The sequence below is a fragment of the Hemicordylus capensis genome, chromosome 10, assembly GCF_027244095.1.
Source record: "Hemicordylus capensis ecotype Gifberg chromosome 10, rHemCap1.1.pri, whole genome shotgun sequence".
Lineage (NCBI taxonomy): Eukaryota > Metazoa > Chordata > Lepidosauria > Squamata > Cordylidae > Hemicordylus > Hemicordylus capensis.
This window is the reverse complement of record NC_069666.1, coordinates 20,244,093-20,263,988: the sequence shown is the minus strand read 5'-3', so window position 1 is coordinate 20,263,988 and position 19,896 is coordinate 20,244,093. Positions and strand designations below refer to the sequence as shown.

Genomic DNA, 19,896 nt, shown 5'->3' with positions numbered 1-19,896 from the left:
CCCAGAAGTTCCCAGGTTCAATCCCTGGCGGCATCTCTAAACAGAACTGGGGAAGACTCCTGCCTGAAACCTTGAAGAGCTGCTGCCAGTCAGTGTTGGCAATACTGAACTAGCTAGACCCATGCTCTGACTCAGTACAAGGCAACTTCCTGTGTTCCTAGGGAAGAAGCAGGAGCGTATCTAGGGGCAGGGCAGGCAGGGCACATGCCCCGGGCGCCACTTGAAGGGGGGCACCATTTAATTTTTTTTTTTAAATGGCCACTGAAAACAAAATGGCCACTGTGCATGCTCAAATGGCCTCTGTGAGGCCCCCATGCCAGGCCTCGCAGAGGCCATTTGAGCATGTATGGCAGCCATTTTGTTTTCAGCAGCGCCACCACACATGCTCAAATGGTCCCTGCAAAGCCCTAGAGGCCAGCGAGGGGAGCGGGAACCTTTGCAGACCCACCCCACAGCCTTTAGGGGCTACAGGTTTTTTTTGCTTTTTTAAAAAAATATATAATATAAGTCACTGTACACATTCAGTTTGGCACTATGTACAGAGAATCAGGGCTTGTGAATACTGAGCTGAAGCTTATGAGCTAGGATTGTATTCATTTGCTCTTTGCTTCTTGTTATAAGTGAGTTAAATGTGATGTCTTAATAATATGGCTATTAATGGTGAGTTTGTCTTTCAATCAGTGTGAAATTAGTATTAATTAGCCTTAGTATTAAGGTCCACTGGGAGTTTCTTGCTCTCTTTCTCTCATTTTAACTGTCTTTCTGAAATACTAGAATATATTCCAAGCAGTGACAGTTTACTCTGCATATCTTTTAATTATTTTCAGAGTAAATAGGGAAAAGTCAAATTCTCCATTTCTTTTAAAAACTTATGTAATAGTGATGCTACAATGATAGTAGAGAATTAGACATTAGTTTTCCAAGTACACCTCCACATAGTATTTGGGTATTTCATGAGCCCCAGCATAATGAAATTTGTAGTTTTCTAAATTGTTTTTGAAAAATTAAAAGATTAACAAGCTTGACTTGTATTTTTCAGCTGATATTATGGTAAAGTTATCTGAAAGATGGGTGTCGGATGTTTGGACAAGGGGCGCAATTTCAGTGCTTGCCCTAGGCGCTATTTTCCCTAGATACGCCTCTGGGAAGAAGAAAACATGGCTTCCAACAAGGCATGAGAACCGCAGGATACAACAATCGCTCAAAGAACACACAGGACATGTCAGTATTGTGAGATTCATTGCTCCTGTTCCACACAGTACAGAAATATTGCTGAGAACTGGCTTCATTCTGGCTGAGCTGCAATAGGTGAGGAGATTTAGATGCACGGGTCTCTGCATGGTGCACAAATCAAAGAGTCGAGCGGAATACAGAGGGCAGGCTGAGCTGGCCTTCCTTCCAACACTCATTCCTTAGAGATGTCTCAGTGGTAAGTAGAAAGGACAGACAAGTCACCAGTTAGGGGAAAGAGTGGGGAGGGTGGGGGGGGGCAGGTGGGGCTCAGCTATGTCCTATAGCAGCAAGTGAAAACTTGTTGGGGATTTCCTGTTTCTGCAAAAAATAAAGCCGGGTGTGTGTGTGTAGATTAAACATGACAGATCCAGAGAGGGGAAGCTAGATTCCCATGGGCATCTCACATGGTCACAAATGGACGAGATTCTTCTACATTTGCGGAATTGACATTCACGTGAAATTGACAGAGCAATGCTTCAAGCAAAGATGTTCCACTTTGGGGATTCTGTTTGAGGATCACGCTCCCCGAAGAGCCCAGGCAGTTTCAGTGGATTGGGGGGGAAAGCACCACTGGCAGGAAATACTGGCGTCAGCAGCCCTGTGCGTGCTTTTCAGCATGTCCTACCTGGAGATAGGATGCACAGATGCTTTGGAACAACTGGAAATCCTTGGGGGGGGGGGGCTGTCAGGTCAGCGGGAAGAAACTTAGAAGGGGTCGAATGTGTGGCAGCTTAGCCAGGAGTTCTCGAACGTGGGCCCCTGGATGCTGCGGGACTACAACTCCCATCAGCCCCACCCCAATGTCCAAAGGTTGATGGGGATGATGGGAGCTATAGTCCAACATCTGGGGGTCCAGGTTCGCGAACCCCTGGCTTAGCCCTGTGAGAGACCGAGAACCACACTAGAGATGGTGAGGGAGAGTTCTAGCCGAAATGGGTGGTCAAAGGGAAGCAAAAGAGGTCCAGTCCACAACAGATTGCAGACAAAAGCAAGGGGGAAACTGGACTGAAACACTTCAGATTGGAGAGGGGGGATGCCATTTTCGATTGCTCTCCTGGGAACCCCAAGCAAGAAAGCTAGCATCTCAGGGTTCTCTCCCAGCCCACTCCTTGCTGTGCTAGCTTTCTGATTGCAGAGTGATATTTGGATTGGGGGGGGGAATTCAGAAATGTGATTCCCCCCCTCCCACTGCAGCCTGAAGTGATACAGAAGATGGTAGAAAGGTCTGGTTTACACATACAGTACAGAGTGAAAAACAAAGAAACTGCCTAAGGAGAGGAAGGGATTTTGGAAAGGATTTTGTCAACAGCTGTTAGGCCAGGCTCCTGCTTTCCACACAAGGACTCTCCTTGTGGAGTAACTGTTCAGTGGGGACTTCATGAGCGGCACCACAAAGAAGCTCATTCAAGCCACACAGCGTTCCCATCCTGGAGGCGCTTCATTCAAGGGTTTTCATGATGGCTTGGGCCTGTTTCAGTTCTGAGTGGAGGAAAGGTGGAAAAACAATAAGGCAAAATGCGGTAGAGAACTCGTACATTACTCCCAGGTGAATTGGAGATTTACAGCCAGGAATTGTATTATTTATTTATAGTTCTAGAACACTTTTCATAAAACTTACCCCAAGGCGGTCCCCTCCCCTTTTTTAATGGTTGTTGCACTTTGGTGTGTGACGGTTTGATTGTTTAAACTGATCTAAATATGATTTCTATGGAGTTTTGTTGTAATTTTTGTAAACCTACCTGGGATAAATTTTATATATATATGATTTAAGATCACATAAATTATAAACCTCCTATTATGATATGAGCAACATTGCACTATATTTAATCTGTTTTCTGTTGAATATACATCAACGAATACTGCATATACAATACTCCTTATTGAAAAATGATGAGTTTACAAACAGGAAAATAAGGGAAACATTCTGTCTGATAGAGGGATATCTTGCAAGGTTCACCTGAGAATCTACAAGCCATTCCCCAACTGGACTCCCCTGCACTAGAAATTCCTCGACAGCTTCCACTTCCTTACCTGCAAGCAGAACTCGGAATTTCTCGGCTGACAGGGACATGGCCACAGGCTCCAGAACTCCTCTGTCAACGTCCTTCACATTCAGCCGGAGATGAACGACAGGTTCATTGACCTTCTGGAGTTCACTGGAGCTGAGAGTATAATCTACCCGCCAGGATGTGGAATCCAAGCGATTCACTGCAAGCAAAGAGCCGAGCGGTTAGGAATACCATCTGGGCAGGGTCTAGCTTTCTCAGAGGCATGGAGAAGCTTTTAAAATTCTTTGCTTTCCCTCAACGTTTCCCAGCCTTATGGACTTCTCAAGGGAGCTGGGTCTTCGCATAATGTGTCCAAAGTAGGATAGTTTGAGCCTGGTCATTTGTGCCTTGAGTGAAAATTCTGGATTGATTTGTTCTAGGATCCATTGGTTTGTTTTCCTGGCTGTCAACTCCCATCATCCCTGACAATTGGCCACTGTGGTTGGGGATGATGGGAGTTGTTGTCCGACAGCAGCTGGAGGGCCAAAGTTGAGCAGCCCTGGTCTACTACTATTTATATACCAACCAAAGTTCTCAAAGCCGTTTACCTAGGAACAGAAACAAGACGTAAATAAGACACACACCCTTTCCCTAAAGGGCATGCAAACTAAAAAGAAATGTAAGGGAGAGGCCAACAGCTGCCACTGGAAGGATGCTGTGCTGGGGTTGGATATGGCCAGTTGCTCTCCCTTGTAGTGAACAGAAGAGAATTCACCACTTTAAAGGTACCTCTTTGCTCAGGTAATGGGGTAGTTCCTTTTAAAAACCACTGAGATTGGTGGCCCTCACCACATCCATGTGTGCCATGTCTAAGCACAAAGGAGGTCCTTTCAAGGTGAGGAAGTCACCGCAAGCCACGGGTTTTTGGAACTTATGCACTGTTAAATTTTTATACCTCCTTTCATTAAAATAATCTCAAGGTGGCTTACAAGACATTCAACACAATGTAAAACTATAAAGACGACACAATAAAACTTACATCGGAATATAAAAATACAAACCTAATTAAAGGTTTTAAACACACACACACACACACACACAAACACATAACACAAACACAGAGCCAGCGTGGTGTAGTGGTTAGAGTGCTGGACTAGGACCGGGGAGACCCGAGTTCAAATCCCCATTCAGCCATGATACTAGCTGGGTGACTCTGGGCCAGTCACTTCTCTCTCAGCCTAACCTACTTCACAGGGTTGTTGTGAGGAGAAACTTCAGTATGTAGTACACCGCTCTGGGCTCCTTGGAGGAAAAGCGGGCTATAAATGCAAAATAATGATAATAATAAAATTATTATTATCAATAATAATAATAGAATGATACGCTAAGGTCGTACGTGGCAAGCCTCAACCCCTCCACAGCTGCAACCAATCAGAACACGGGCTGTGCCTGGAGGAGGAGCAAACACAGGAAGCGGCCATGGCAGGGGGTGGGGAGAGTTCTGACGCACAAAAAGAGAGAAAAGCTGGGTGAGCAGAGGAGGGGAAGGCGGGCGAGGGGAGAGGGGAGCCAAGGGGGGGCGAGGAAGGCCGGCTGAGTGGAGGAAGGTCAAGGGCTTTCCGTCGCCAGGCCAAGTCTCAGGCATTTGGGAGGCAAAAGGTTTCTGCACCGGGTTCAGCTAGTATACAGTATAACCGTAAGATTTTGTTGCAGCAGCAACAAAATACTCATCTAAAAGCCTGAGTAAAAAGGCAAGATCGTACTTGCGTGCTAAAAACTGTGATAGGGGCTGGGGAGCAGATGCCCACTGGGAAAGCATTCCAAAGTCTGGGGGCAATGACTGAAAAGGCCCTGCCCCATGTGCACGGAAGGCGAGTTTCCCTTATTGTCGGCACACGGAGCAGGCCCCCCCCGCCACCCGACGAGCTCGTTGAGTGGGCAGAAACCCTTGGGAGCAGGCAGTCCTTCAGGTATCCAGGATCCAAACTGTTTAGGGATTTAAAGAGGTCAACACTCCAGCACGATGACCCCTTTTCGGGGCCAAATCGGACCCTCGCAAGCTTTGCAAGGAATTTCTCTCCCCGCACTCCTTGAAAAGCTCACAAGAAGTACGAGGAGAGGAGAGGAGGCCGCTGGCAACCTTCCTTCCGCTCTGCCCACCGCTTTCAAAACGTGCACGCGTTTTGAAAGAGGGCTGGCCCGGCCCCCTCCACCAGGGCCCTGGGGCAAGGCAACATTTGGTGCCTTGTTCCAGGCACCCCAACAGCACTGCCACATTTTCGCGTCACATAGCAAGGCCGGCAGAGTCTGGGAATGGACCAGACCAGCACAGTTTCTCCGTGCGGCTTCCAGTCTGGTAACCGGGGGTATGGTAGTCAACGAAAGAGACCCGACTTACATCTCAGGCTGCACCTCCTCAGACTGTCCTGCAGGGGGCTCTGCTTCTCCTCATAGGACCGGCACAACCCCGTGGCATGTTCTGCAAAGTAGAGGGGGGGGGATGCAAGAGACACACACCAAGTGAAGCAACCCTCCCAGACATTCTCCCCATTAAACACAATTGAGCCCCATCCTCCACAAGGGAGGAACATAGGAAGCTGCCATGTCAGACCATTGGTCCATCTAGCTCAGTATTGTCTTCACAGACTGGCAGAGGCTTCTCCAAGGTTGCAGGCAGGAATCTCTCTCAGCCCTATCTTGGAGATGCTGCCAGGGAGGGAACTTGGAACCTTCTGCTCTTCCCAGAGTGGCTCCATCCCCTAAGAGGGATATCTTACAGTGCTCACACTTCTAGTCTCCCAACCAGGGCGGACCCTGCTTAGCTAAGGGGACAAGTCATGCTTGCTACCACAAGACCAGCTCTCCTCTACTAAGGTGTGCCTCTGCTGTGGATTATGGGAGTTGCTAAGATGTAAGAACATAGCAAGCTGCCATATGCTGAGTCAGACCATAGGTCCATCTATTTCAGTATTGTCTTCACAGACTGGCAGCGGCTTCTCCAAGGTTGTCAGAAGGAATCTCTCTCAGCCCTATCTTGAAGATGCTGCCAAGGAGGGAACTTGGAACCTTCTGCTCTTCCCAGAGCGGCTCCATCCCTTGAGGGGAATATCTTGCAGTCCTCACACTTCTAGTCTCTCATTCATATGCAACCAGGGCAGACCCTGCTTAGCTAAGGGGACAAGTCCTGCTTGCACCACCAGACCAGCTCTCTTCCTCAGAGCACCACCGTCAACTCAACCATTGCCTCACTTGCCACAGGAGACTTCAAAACAGGCAAGATGCAAAGGATATTAAGGAAAACCAAGAAAGGCAGGGAATTTGAAGGAGCGTGGCTCCAGATTCTTCAGGTTATGCATTACTCAGCTGTAGCGGAAGCGAAGCACACTCTAACCTGCTTCAGACTCAGTGGGCTGGCATCTGCGCCATCAACTGAAAGGTCTGCTCTTGGGGCCGAGGCCACAATTCGGTGGTCCGGCATCTGCTTTGCAGGCAGAAGGTCTCAGGTGCAACAGTCACTGCCAGCATCTGCAGGTAGGGCCAAAACCTTGGAGAGCTACTGCCAGCTAGAGCAGACAATACTGAGCTAGACAGAACAAGGGCTGACTCAGTAGACAGCAGCCTTTTGGGGTTGGGGCCGCAGCTCAATGGCAGAGCATCGGCTTTGCACACAGAAGGTCCTAGGTTCAAACCCTGGCAGCATCTCCAGCAGGTATAGCTGGGAAACACTCCTGCCTGAAACCCCGGAAAGCCATGGCCGGCCGGCCCACTCAGAGAGCTCTCAGCCCTTCAGCCTCACTTGCTCACCTTTGGGCAGCCCCAATTGCTGCAGCTCGCTCGAGAGAGATTCACTGTCCACATTGTGTTTGGCAGCGCTGGAGAGGATGAAGCTGAGAACGGCAATCGTAGCCTTGACATCCCCAGATTCTGCAGAGGAGACCAAGCAAGAATGACCGTCTGCATACACAATGGCTCCTAACCCAACGGAAGCTGAAGGCAAGGATCTCTAAGGCTGTAGGACACCCCATCATGATTCTTTCTAAAAACCAGATTTCATGGTAGCAGCAAAAAGGGCCATCTACAGACAAGGTAAAAGTAATGTAAAGTGTGCCCTTGAGTCGGTGTCCACTCCTGGAGACCACAGAGCCCTGTGGTTTTTCTTTGGTAGAATACAGAAGGGGTTGATCATTGCCTCCTCCCGCGCAGTATGCGATGATGCCTTTCAGCATCTTTCCTAGATCGCTGCTGCCCAATATAGGTGTTTCCCATAGTCTGGAAAACATACCAGTGGGGATTCGAACCGGCAACCTCTGGTTTGGTAGTCAAGTCTCCGCAAGGTAGCGATTTCTAAGTATTCAGATGATTCCCCAAGGGTGCAGAAAAAAGTCCTCAAACAATAACAAGGACTGAGCATGCTCATTGTCCAAGAGGCACGGAGTGCTGAGGGTATCAATTGGAGGAGGGGGGAAACCCAAACGAGGAAAACTGGAGAATGAAACAAGGGGAATCAGCTTGACGGAACCTCTAGCAACCTCTAGCATTTTATTTTATTTTTAAATACCTTTTATTGAAAAATGTGTCATAACAGAATGTAGCATATAACAATGAAAGTAAGAAAAACAAAAACCAATGCAGTTACAGAGCGTTCCAGGGGCAAATTTATGTAATTGTATAGTATCTGTCCTTATGTATTAGTAGTGCATCCAGAAGGTAAGTATTGCCACATGAATTAACCAATATGCCATTTACTGTACACGTGCCATAGCGACGAAGTAAGAATCTAGCCTCACACCTGTTTTTAGTCTCTGTTTTTAACTGTTATTGATTTTAATTGTTTTGTTTTAATGTAAACTGCCCTGAGCCATTTTTGGAAGGGCAGTATAGAAATTGAATAAATAAATAAAAATAATCATCTCTGATGCTTCCTATCCCAAGGAAGGCCTATCTCAAGCCCTTTTTACCCAGGCTTTTATAGGAGTGCTGTCTTTATTGCTGCTGCTTTGTATTTTATGGTTATATTGTGGATGTTTTAAAACTTTTAATTAGAGTTGCATCTTTATATTACCATTTAATACCTTTGTGTAACTTTTTATACATTGTTTTAAATGTTTCATAAAGAGTGAAAGAGTTAAACAATGTTTAAAACAAATTTTATGCATTATTTTAAATGTTTCGTAAACCGCCTTGAGATTGTTTTAATGAAAGGCGGTATAAACATTTAACGATAAACCACCACCACCACCAAATATTTATATACCGCTTTTCAACAAAAGTTTCCAAAGCAGTTTACACAGAGAAATGACAAATAAATAAGATGGAACCCTGTCCCCAAAGGGCTCACAATCGAGAAAGAAACATAAGATAGACACCAAGCAACAGTCACTGGAGGTGGATAGGGCCAGTTACTCTCCCCCTGCTAAATAAAAGAGAATCACCACATTTAAAAGGTACCTCCTTGTCAAGTTAGCAGGGGAGAAATAATTAAATAAATAAAATAAAATTTTGTTTATTTTAAGCTCTGCTGAAAGAACTTTGACCAGAAGGCGGTTTTGGGCAATCTTGTGTATTGCTGACATGATTTTTAAAAAGACAAACCACATATTAAGGAACCTCTACTCCTTGTTTGCTCCCTTAGCTATTATTCTTAGCTGTGTGATTTCCGTCCCCTGCTCAATAAACTGCTCATCTTCTAGCATACCATGCATTCAGTGATCCCATTGCAAAGCAATTATTTATTATTTTTGTATTACTATTTAATTTAAAATATTTCTATACCACCCCAAACTTGCCTCTCTGGGTGGTTTACAATTAAAATCATTTAAAACACCAGTTTTATTCAAGCTTATCCTGGAAGGGGCATGTGTGGAGCATATGATTGGGCCGTGTGAAGTGTATAGATTAAAAGGTTCCCTGACCTATGCTAGAAGGGGTTTCAGGTGGGGAAAAAGAAAGGGCACCTCAGCAATCAGAAGTCTAGGAAAAATGCACTTGAGCGCCCAAGTTCAGGAACAGGAAAGCAGAAAGCTACTCACTGAAATTTAAACAATCGGAAGACTTCAAATTAGTTACTAATCTGAACATCTTCCAATTGCTTTAAATCTCCCCCCACCTTGATTCTTTGCAAGCCCCAACTTGTCCATAAATAAGCAACAAGCATCATAGGTCAATCCGAGGCCAATGATTACAAGACTCTGGAGACACTCAGAAATTGTTCCAAAGTTTTGAATTCACCCCATTCAAATACTCACATGCAAGAATTATGTGGCTGAAATTAATAATTTGTTTTATGTTGGTGTAAGCTGGAGGCTGTTGGTTCGAATCACCGCTGGTGTGTTTCCCAGAATATGGGAAATTCCTCTATTGGGCAGCAGCGATATAGGAAGATGCTGAAAGGCATCATCTCATACTGCGCGGGAGGAGGCAATGGTAAACCCCTCCTGGATTCTACCAAAGACAACCACAGGGCTCTGTGGGCACCAGGAGTTGACACTGACTCAACGGCACAACCAACCAACCAAGCTGCCAGAGATGGAAGTTTGGAGTGGAGGCATACAAATTTGATAAATAAACCAACATAGACCTTGGAACTCAACATCTGAAGGTTTCCAGAGAAAACACATACACCCTTCAATACTTAGTAAAACAACTTTAAGTGGGAGAAATGTACAACTGTGTGACCCTACTATCTGTGGTGTTTTTGGTTAACCCATTCCTTAATCCAGGTGAGCTTTTGAATGGGGCTTTAGTTACTTGTAATCCAGTCCTGGAGTATAGGCTGGGCTAAAAAAAACAAAAGCCAGCCAGCAGCAAGAGCACTGAAAAGAGGTGGGGCTAACAAAATAGAGGCGGGGCTAACAAACAGCCAGCAGCAAGAGCACTGAAAAGTAGTCTGCACTTGCCTCTCTGAACATAATCTCTCTCTCATTAAACTGTTAATATTCCTGATTCAACACTTGTCCTTGCATACCACAACTCTTTAGGGATGTGCACGGAACCACGGAGGCGTGGTCCGGCACTGGGGGGAGTGTGGCTTTAAGGGCGGGGGGGTAGTACTTACCCCCCGCCCCCATCGCTCTTCCCCTCCGGCGCTGGACTTTGCTGCAAAGTTTTTGGGGCGGCAGAGTTCCTTCCTGCTGCCCCTGCCCCCATCGTTGTCTCCCCGAGTTTAGAAGCAGTAAAACTTGGGCAACTCTGCCGTCCCAAAAACTTTGCAGCAAAGTCCAGTGCCGGAGGGGGAAGAGCGGCGGGGAGGGGGGGAGTACTACCCCCCCCTTAAAGCCACACTCCCCCCACCGCCGAACCGCTGGAATTCCGGACCAGTCCAGAGGCCTCTTGTATGGCCCCGGACCGGTCCGTGCACACCCCTACAACTCTATCCTCTGGATTCTACACTATCCATTCTAAAGGCACATTTTCAAACTGAGAAGGACTGGCCTAGAGGGTACTAATGGATCTAATGCTGCCACATCCCAGGAACCCTAGCAGCTATTCACAGAAGGGAAGAGCACTCACCGAATTTGGCATCTGAAGTGAGCTTCAGAATCTTTTCATACTGCAAGAAAAAAGCAAACCGTGTTCAGGCTACGTCTTTGGATGTAAAGCTTGATTCAAAACTTTGGCCCCCTTGCAGATGTTGGCCTACAACTCCCATAATCCCTCGCTATTGGCTGCTGTGGCTAGGGATTATGGGAGTTGTAGTCGAAAAACAGCTGGGGGCCCCGAAAATTGAGCAGGCCTGCCTCTAGGTCAAGGATTCTCAAACTTGGCTCTCCAGATGTTGCTGGAGCACCACTCCCACCACAAAGGCCTTCAGAAGACTCAAGTGCCAATCCCAATTCGGCCAGAAAACTTGAGTCACTCACCACCCCTCAGTATAACCTGGCCCACAGAAATGTTGAGAGGATGAAAAGCAGGGGATGGTAAGAGAACCACCCTAAATCCCACCCCATATGCCAGGACAGATCATCTACATTGGCGTTGTGGTGGACAGCTCATTGAAAATGTCGCCTCAGTGTGCGGCAACTGTGAAAAAGGCTAATTCCATGCTAGGAATCCTTAGGAACAGGACTGAAAATAAAAATGCCAATATTATAATGCCCTTATACAGATCTATGGTGCGGCCACATCTGGAGTATTGTGTACAGCTTTGGTCACCGTATCTTAAGAAGGATATTGTAGAACTGGAAAAGTTGCAGAAGAGGGCAACCAAAATGATCAGGGGCCTGGAGCACCTTCCTTATGAGGCAAGGCTACAGCATCTGGGGCTCTTTACCTTGGAAGAGAGGCGACTAAGGGGAGACATGATAGAGGTGTATAAAATTATGCATGGAGAGGAGAGGGTGGACAGAGAGAAATTCTTCTCCTTCTCGCACAACACTAGAACCAGGGGTCACCCCATGAAACTGAAGGTCAGGAAATTTAGGACTGACAAGAGGAAATACTTTTTCACACAGCACATAATTAATCTATGGAGTTCTTTGTCATGGGATGTGGTGATGGCCACCAGCTTGGATGGCTTTAAAAGGGGCTTAGACAGATTCATGGTGGACAGGTCTATCAATGGCTCCTAGTCTGGTGGCTGTGGGCCACCTCCAGCCTCAGAGGCACGAAGCCTCTCAATACCAGTTGCAGGAGAGCAACAGCAGGAGAGAGGGCATGCACATACCTCTTGCTTGTGGGCTTCTCAGAGGCATCTGGTGGGCCACTGTGTGAAACAGGATGCTGGACTAGATGGACCTTCTTGGGCCTGATCCAGCAGGGCTGTTCTTACATTCAAAATTTACATTCAAAAGCGTGACCTCTAATTTAGAATAATAGAATTTGAGAGTTGGAAGGAACCTTTAGAGGTCTTCGAGTCCAACACAGTGTTCCCTCTAACAGGGATTCCCAGATGTCATTGACTACAATTCCCATAATCCCCAGTCAAGAGCCATTGCAGCTAGGGATGTTGGGAGCTGTAGTGAACGACACCTGGAAATCCGTTAGAGGGAAGAGTGGTCCAGCCCCCTGCTAAGTACAGGAATCTGCTACTGATAGAGGGCTGTCAGTCTCTGTTAGAAGATCTCCAGCAAAGCAGAGTCCAGCACTGCATGGGGCAGGCTGTTCCACTGTCAAACAGCTCTTACCATTAGGACATCCTTCCCAACATCTAGCCTGAATTTGCTTCCTTGCGATTTCAACCCATTGATTCTGGTCCTTCTCTTAAGAGCTACAGAAAACAAATATGTGAGGGCCCTTCAGATTTTGGAATCCTGTCATTTCTCCCCTTAGACTTCTCTTCTCCTAGCTCCTGTCAATGCAGATATGGTTGAAGTAAAAGGTAAGAGAGAGGAAAATTAACTTACATCAATCCCATCCCCAAGCAGATCCTTCAGCACCTGCGCACAGATCAGCTTAAGCTTCACTGAGGACTAGAATGATAATTACAGAGACAAAACAGATGCAGTCAACCTTTGCCTAGAACAACTGCTTTTCTATAAACCCCATGCAGGAACAAATGGGAAATTTGTTCATTCCGTGCCATCCGGATGTATCTTTTAAAACCATTTAATCAAATAAGGGACTATGGAGAATGCTGTATGGACAAGGTCACCATCTCCAACGATTTCTAGCAGGAAGACAGAAGCAGTTATGCTCTCATCCACGAACATACCAATTTCTTCACGATGGCAGGTGGAGAAGCAGAAAATGGGGATGGGGCATTGCTCAGTAGCAAAGCATCTGTGTTGCATGCAGAAGGTTCCAGGTTCAATCCCCAACAATATATCGGGCAGGGCTGGGGAAAGACTCCTGCCTGAAACCTTGGAGAAGCTGCTGCCAGTCAGTGTAGACAATACTGAGCTAGATGGACCAATGGTCGGCTTGGTATAAGGCAGCTTCTTACGATATGACGTAAAATTGCTTTTGGGTCTTCCAGCAATGATTTAGCACCAAACTACCACCGGGCATGTGCAAAGCACATGGTGGCTGTTCCAGCCATAACTGAATGGTAAAGCGCCAAGGTCACATCCAAAGCTTTTAGAAATAAAAGATGCATCAAGCACAGATAAAAAGTGGCACTCACTATTTTTGCCAAAGTGCTGATTTCCGCCAAGACCCAATCGGGACAGTCCAAGTCGCCACAGAACCGGAATCTCTGGATGGAGAAAATGAAATTAAGCGTCTGCTAGCAGTATTTATTTGTACCCCCCATGGTATAGGAGAGGAGAGCTGGTCTTGTGGTAGCAAGCATGACTTATCCTCTTAGCTAAGCAGAGTCTGCCCTGGTTTCATATAAATGGGAGACTAGAAGTGTGAGCACTGGAAGAGATTCCCCTCAGGGGATGGAGCCACTCTGGGAAGAGCAGAAGGTTCCAAGTTCCCTCCCTGGCAGCATCTCCAAGATAGGGCTGAGAGAAATTCCTGCCTGCAACCTTGGAGAAGCTGTTGCCAGTCTGTGAAGACAATATTGAGCTAGATAGAACTCAGTATATGGCAGCTTCCTATTTTCCTATATCCCTATCAACGTTCTTTGGGCTCTTTTTGCTTCTGCCAGTTTTAACACCCCAACATTCCTGCTATTCCTATAGCAGAAAACAGATTCCATTTAACTAGCTCTGAAATACGTGTGGCCGATGCATGGCCAACTCTTCTGCTCAAAAGCTACATTCTGGTGAATCAAGAGGTCAGAATACAGCCATCCAGTCCCCTTGTGTGTTGCAGAAACCAATATAGTGAAGGTTTCATTCAGTGGCCAAATGCAAGCTGTGGTCCAAAATAGGGAGTATAAGACATGGAAATCCCAAGACCTAAAATTTAGGTTTCAAAGTCAGAATATCAAATAGAGTGAATTGATATGATTTGATATGTGATATGTGATTTTATTTGATATGTGATAGTATTGCAGCACTATCCTGTGTTATAAATATCTGACACCTCTACCTGCATCTAAAGGAAAGGTTGTGCCGTCGAGTCAGTGTCGACTCCTGGTGCCCACAGAGCCCTGTGGTTTCCTTGGTAGAATATAGGAGGGGTTAACCATTGCCTCCTCCCGCACAATATGAGATGATGCCTTTCAGCATCTCCCTATATAACTGCTGCCCGAAATGGGAGTTTCCCATATTCTAGGAAACACACCAGTGGCGATTCAAACCAACAGTCTCCTGCTCTCTAGGCAGGTTACTTCCCTGGGCTTTAATTAATTTATTTATTTTTACAGTAAAAGTTCATGCCTACCCTGAAAGCTTCATCCTCATAGAACTAGACCTTAACCCTATTCCCACATGATGTTCCACACACACCATCTGTGTACAGTGAATACACATACAACTGCATATGCACATATATGTCCTATTCAGACATTATGTTTTACACTCCTACAAGTGTACAGAGGTAGAGATCTGTACACAAGTACAGTTATTCACATGTTATATTCAACGCAGGTACAGCAGCCCGCTTCCTATCTGGACCATGCATTTGAGGGTCTGTACTCAGATCCACTTTTTAAATGAATGCATGTACAGTTACTCACAAACAAGAGAACTTCGAGTATTGTCTTAGCATGTAAGAGGTAGTGGGATCGATGCTGGGGAGGAGAGCTGGTCTTGCACTAGTGAGCATGAATTGTCCCTTTGCTTGTCCTGGTTCACATTTGCATGGGTGACAGGACTATATGCGAGCATTGTCTCCTGCAAGATATTCCCAGGTTCAATCCCTGGCAGCATCGCCAGGAAAGGCTAGGAAAATCTCCTGCCTGAAGCCTTGGAGAGCTGCTGCCAGTCAGTGCTGCCAACACCAAACTCAACAGACCAAGGGTCTGACTCAGTATACGGCAGCTTCCAATGCAGCCTCTAGGGAAGCATTGTAGCCCAATGGTAGAGCATCCATTTTGCATGCAGAGTGTCCCAGGTTCAATCCCTGGCAGCATCTCCAGGTAGGGCTGGGAAAGATCCACATACATGTTCCTATATATGTTCTTAAGAGCAAGAGGATTCCAAGTTCCCTCCCTGACATCTCTCAGATAGGGCTGAAGAGACTCTTGCCTGTACCCTTGGAGGAGCTGCTACCAGTCCGTGTAAATGCTGAGCTAGATGGACCAAGGGTCTGACTCAGCATATGGCAGCTTCCTATGTTCATAAAGACTCCTGCCTGAAACCTTGGAGAGCTGCTGCCAGTCAGTGTTGGCAACACCAAGCTCGAGCTACCAAGGATCTGATTCACTCGATATAAGGGAGCTTCTTCTGTTCCTAGGACACCTATACAACATTAATGTCTGAATAGGGGCTTTAGTCTAGTCTAAACTTTAGATCATATGGAGGATAAGCATCTTGCATGTTCTCATAGCCTTGCAAACACCTCCTTAGGAAGCTGCCATATACTGAGTCAGACCCTTGGCCCATCTGGCTCAGTATTTTCTACCCAGACTGGCAGCGGCTTCTCCAAGGTTGCAGGCAGGAGTCTCTCTCAGCCTTATCTGGAGATGCTGCCAAGGAAGGGACTTGTAACCAGAGTGTAATAATGTGAAGGGGGTGGTATAACCCCAGCAGTCTGCTCCTTACCCAGATTAACCACCTCCACAGGCAACATGTGACAGAGCTCCAGGAAATCAGGGCACACCCATTTCAGCTTCACCTTTTTGCTCAGGGTCCTGGGAGACCAAGAGTCATAGGAAGCTGCCATTTACTGAGTCAGACCATTAGTCCATCTAGCTCAGCATTGTCTACCCAGACTGGCAGCGGCTTCTCCAAGGTTGCAGGCAGGGCTCTCTCTCTGCCCGATCTTGGAGATGCTGCCAGGGAGGGAACCTGGGACCTTTTGCATACAAGCAGGCAGATGCAATTCCCAGAGCGGCCCCATCCCCCGAGGGGAAGATCTTCCAGTGCTCACGCTTCTAGTCTCCCTTTCATATGCAACCAGGGCAGTCCCTGCTTAGCTAAGGGGCCAAATCATGCCTGCTGCCACCAGACCAGCCCTCCTCTCCAACCTTCCGTGCCTCCTTCACCAATCCGTGTTGCAAAAGCGCTGCTCTCTCCGCGATCCAGTGAAACCCAGCATCAAAGCCTTCCTAGCAAGCGCACACACAACCCCTCCACTTACCATGTCTTCCTGCTTGCAACTCTCTCCGACCTGTGTGTGAGTGCAGGATCCCCTGTCTTCTCCCCGCCACCCAATCACTGAAGGGCTTCAAGGCATCAGCTGATCCCAGAAGTGTCAGCTGACCCGCAAGACTGTCTTGGTTTCATCCGTAACTCCGCCCCGCCTGTTTTCACCCCCTTTTCCTGCAATACATCCTGTTCTGGCACTGGTCGCTGTTCTTTTGCAGAATCTCTGTTGTTGTTTTTAGTTTAGAAAAGGAGAGAGAGAGCGACTTGTGGCTACAGCAGCTTCCGTCCCTATATGGCATGGACTACAACTCCCATCATCCCCCGTTTTGGCCTTTGTGCCTAAGGGAGGAGACATTTGAAGATACCTGCCCACCCCTTTTATCCACACAACAATCCTTTGAGGTAGGCTAGGCCGAGTGAGTGACTGGTCTGTGGTCACCTAGTGGATTTCATGGCTGAGCAGGAATCAGACCTTTGAGGCTGCGGAGGAGGTTTGTAGTTGGGCAGTATCAGTATGAGATCCCCTGCTCTAACCATTTCATACTTCTGTTTCCTCTTCTCCAAGCATCTTTGTTGAGTTGATAAAAGAGACAGAAAGCCACCGTGGTTAGAATAGGACGCTCAGCCACTGGAGACCTGGATCCCATACACTGTTGTATGAAGACTGTTATTATTAAACATATTTTAATACCACCCAAAATTTACATCTCTGGGTGGTTTACAAGAAAGCAAAATAAACAAAAATTAAAACATTAGTCAAAACAAAAAAGTTAAAACAAAAGTTTTAAAACAATATTCTGCACATAGTTTTGAGGGAGGCGAGACAGACGCACAAATATTTATATACCACTTTTCAACCAAAGTTCCCAAAGCAGTTTACATAGATATAAATAAATAAAATGGCTCCCTGTCCCCAAAGGGCTCACCATCTTAAAAAGAGACATAAGTTAGATACCTGGTGCACTGCTTTCCCAAACAGCAGGCTTTACTGCAGGTTTTCTGCAAAGCTTTACTGTGAGTTCAGGTTGCCCCCAACTCCCCCCCCCCCCGGCCAAAAAGGGATGTAAAAAGTCAATTGTTTAACTCCAGATAAAAATCAGGTTATATTCTTATACACCTGATGAAAAACCCAAATTGTGTGTGAAGTTCTCCCTAATAGCTCACAGGGACTTCAGGTAAATTCGGCAGAATGCACCCCTCCGTTCCAGAGGAGATGCGAACTAAAAGCCAGGTGTGAAAGACCTCCAGCAACAGCCACTGGAGGGATGCTGTGCTGGGGATGGATAGGGCCAGTTGCTCTCGCCTGGAAATTTTACACACAAAGCTTTTAAGGCCCTTTAACTTGCATCTCCTCCAGAACGGATAGTGTGTGTTCACATATCGGCCAGATTTACCCTAAAGTCCCTGCAAGTTATTGGGGAGCAGGTCACACACAGTTTGGGGTTAGAGTGTAACCTGATTTATATTCGGGGTAAAAAACCCCCACTTTTTGTGTCAGTTTTTTGGGACGACTTCGAGTTCGCAGTACAGCCTCCCAGTAAACCTGTGGTAAAGCCAGCTATGTGTAGAAGTCCGTGCTAAATAAAAAGAACCACCACTTTAAAAGGGTGTGTCTGCTCAGTTAGCAGGGGACCAAACAAATCACGTTTGATAGGTGTTTTCTTGCACTGAAGAAATGGCCTCTCTTCTCGGTATTAACCACATGGTTCACGTAAAGTTTCTAGCTCTTCCTCTCGCAGAATTAAAGACTCAGATCAATGTCTTGTTTCTTGGTCAGTCACCAAAAGTTTGGAAGGCTTGCTTGAGTCATAGGGCGTTGTCTAATTTCAACATACCAGACTTTAAAGCTGGAGAAAATACAGATTCTACTCCTAGTTGAGGTCTTTTCAGCGGAGCAAGATTCTAGTTCAAAAATGTGATGTTTTCTCTTATTTAAGAGAACGCCGCCTTCTTCATCATCAATCCCACCGCCTATTCAGATCATCTGAGGAGGTCCAGTTGGGGTTGCCACCAGCTCGATTGGTGGCAACTTGAAATCAGGCCTTTTCTAGAGTTAGTCCAGGACTCTGGAACACTTCCTAATGAAATTAGAGTTTCCCTTCTGTTTTTAAGAAGGACCCGAAAACATATCTATTTAGCCAGGCTTTTAGTTTATAGTTTTAAAGCTGCAGGTTTTAGAGTTTTTATTTGTATTTAAATTTTGTCAATGTTTTAATGACATAGGATTGTGGAACAACCAAGGGCTTTTTTGTATGGGGTAGTATAAAAATGTAAGAAATAATACATACTATTTATTGCACACAGCTGAGTCATGCTTTCGGCAGCTTTTTAGGGGCATTCAATTTTTTTTTAATTTAATTGTATTTAACATATTTTTATACCACCCAAAACTTGTGTCTCTGGGTGGTTTACAAAGAAACAGAAAAGTCAACACATTAGTTAAAACAAAATAGTAGGGGGGGAAATTCTCCAACATTCAAATCCCACTAAATTATTGCTGTGAAAATAGTTTGTCTGAGCTAGCATGAGCATTATGGACTGAGAGTGGTCAGAATGTGACTAAGGGTCACATTAGACACATCCTTAGTGCTGAAGGTGTTGTGGTAAATGACAGCCCAAATCATGATTCAGCATTTCGCTCAGAGAGAGGGTAATCTGAAGCATTGAAACCACATCTGAAACCTTCTAGTCAGTTTCACATCCCTAACTGGATAAGAGCCCCTGGTGGCGCAGTGGTAAAACTGCCGCCCTGTAACCAGAAGGTTACAAGTTCGATCCTGACCAGCGGCTCAAGGTTGACTCAGCCTTCCATCCTTCCGAGGTTGGTAAAATGAGTACCCAGAATATTGGGGGGCAATATGCTAAATCATTGTAAACCGCTTAGAGAGCTCCGGCTACAGAGCGGTATATAAATGTAAGTGCTATTGCTATTGCTAACCAGTAGGCAATCTTTAGAGTCTACTCTGAAATTTAGGCTCATGAAAACTCGAAAGGGACACCCCAGGCCAGTGGTGTGGTGCAGTGCAGTGCTGAAGAGACAGGCAGGGATATAGTCCCAGTATCCACCCCCTCCCCCAAGTCTGATCCTGAGCTGGATCAGGCCCAAGGTTCATCCAGTCCAGCATCCTGTTTCACACAGTGGCCCACCAGATACCTGTGGGAAGCCCACAGGCAAGAGGCGAGGACATGCCCTCTCCTGCTGTTACTCCCCTGCAACTGGAATTCAGAGGCATCGTGCCTCTGAGGTTGGAGCTCCTAGACACCAGGAAAGCCCTTGGCTTTCAACATGGAAATAATGTGTTAATCTAACAATTTGCCACCATTCTTAATGCCTTGGGAACATAAGCAGTTTTCTTAAGCCAAGTCAGACCCAGCTGGTTCAGTATTGTCAACACAGTGGAAGAGAGTTGGTCTTGTGGTAGCAAGCATGACTTGTCCCCTTAAGCTAAGCAGGATCCTCCCTGGTTGCATATGAAAGGGAGACTAGAAGTGTTTGCACTGTAAGATATTCCCCTTAGGGGATGGATCTGCTCTGGGAAGAGCACTGAGGTTCCAGGTTCCTTCCCTGGCATCTCCAAGATAGGGTTGAGAGAGAT

General features: G+C 46.3%; 1 protein-coding gene across 2 annotated transcripts; it reads right to left on the bottom strand.

Moving 5' to 3' along the window:
- Positions 1-1,220: 1,220 nt before the first annotated feature.
- COMMD4 (COMM domain containing 4) lies at positions 1,221-16,449 on the bottom strand. Of its 2 annotated transcripts, XM_053272855.1 has the most exons (8): positions 16,293-16,449; positions 13,282-13,353; positions 12,563-12,628; positions 10,731-10,770; positions 7,026-7,145; positions 5,620-5,700; positions 3,265-3,441; positions 1,221-2,712 (listed from the first exon to the last, which is right to left on the bottom strand). In XM_053272855.1, the coding sequence occupies exons 1-8, from the start codon at positions 16,293-16,295 to the stop codon at positions 2,672-2,674; spliced, it is 600 nt and encodes a 199-aa protein (XP_053128830.1). In that variant the 5' UTR covers positions 16,296-16,449; the 3' UTR covers positions 1,221-2,671. The 2 variants fall into 2 exon arrangements, with proteins under 2 accessions (XP_053128830.1, XP_053128831.1); XM_053272856.1 differs by lacking the exon at positions 12,563-12,628.
- Between the last annotated feature and the right edge of the window lie 3,447 nt (positions 16,450-19,896).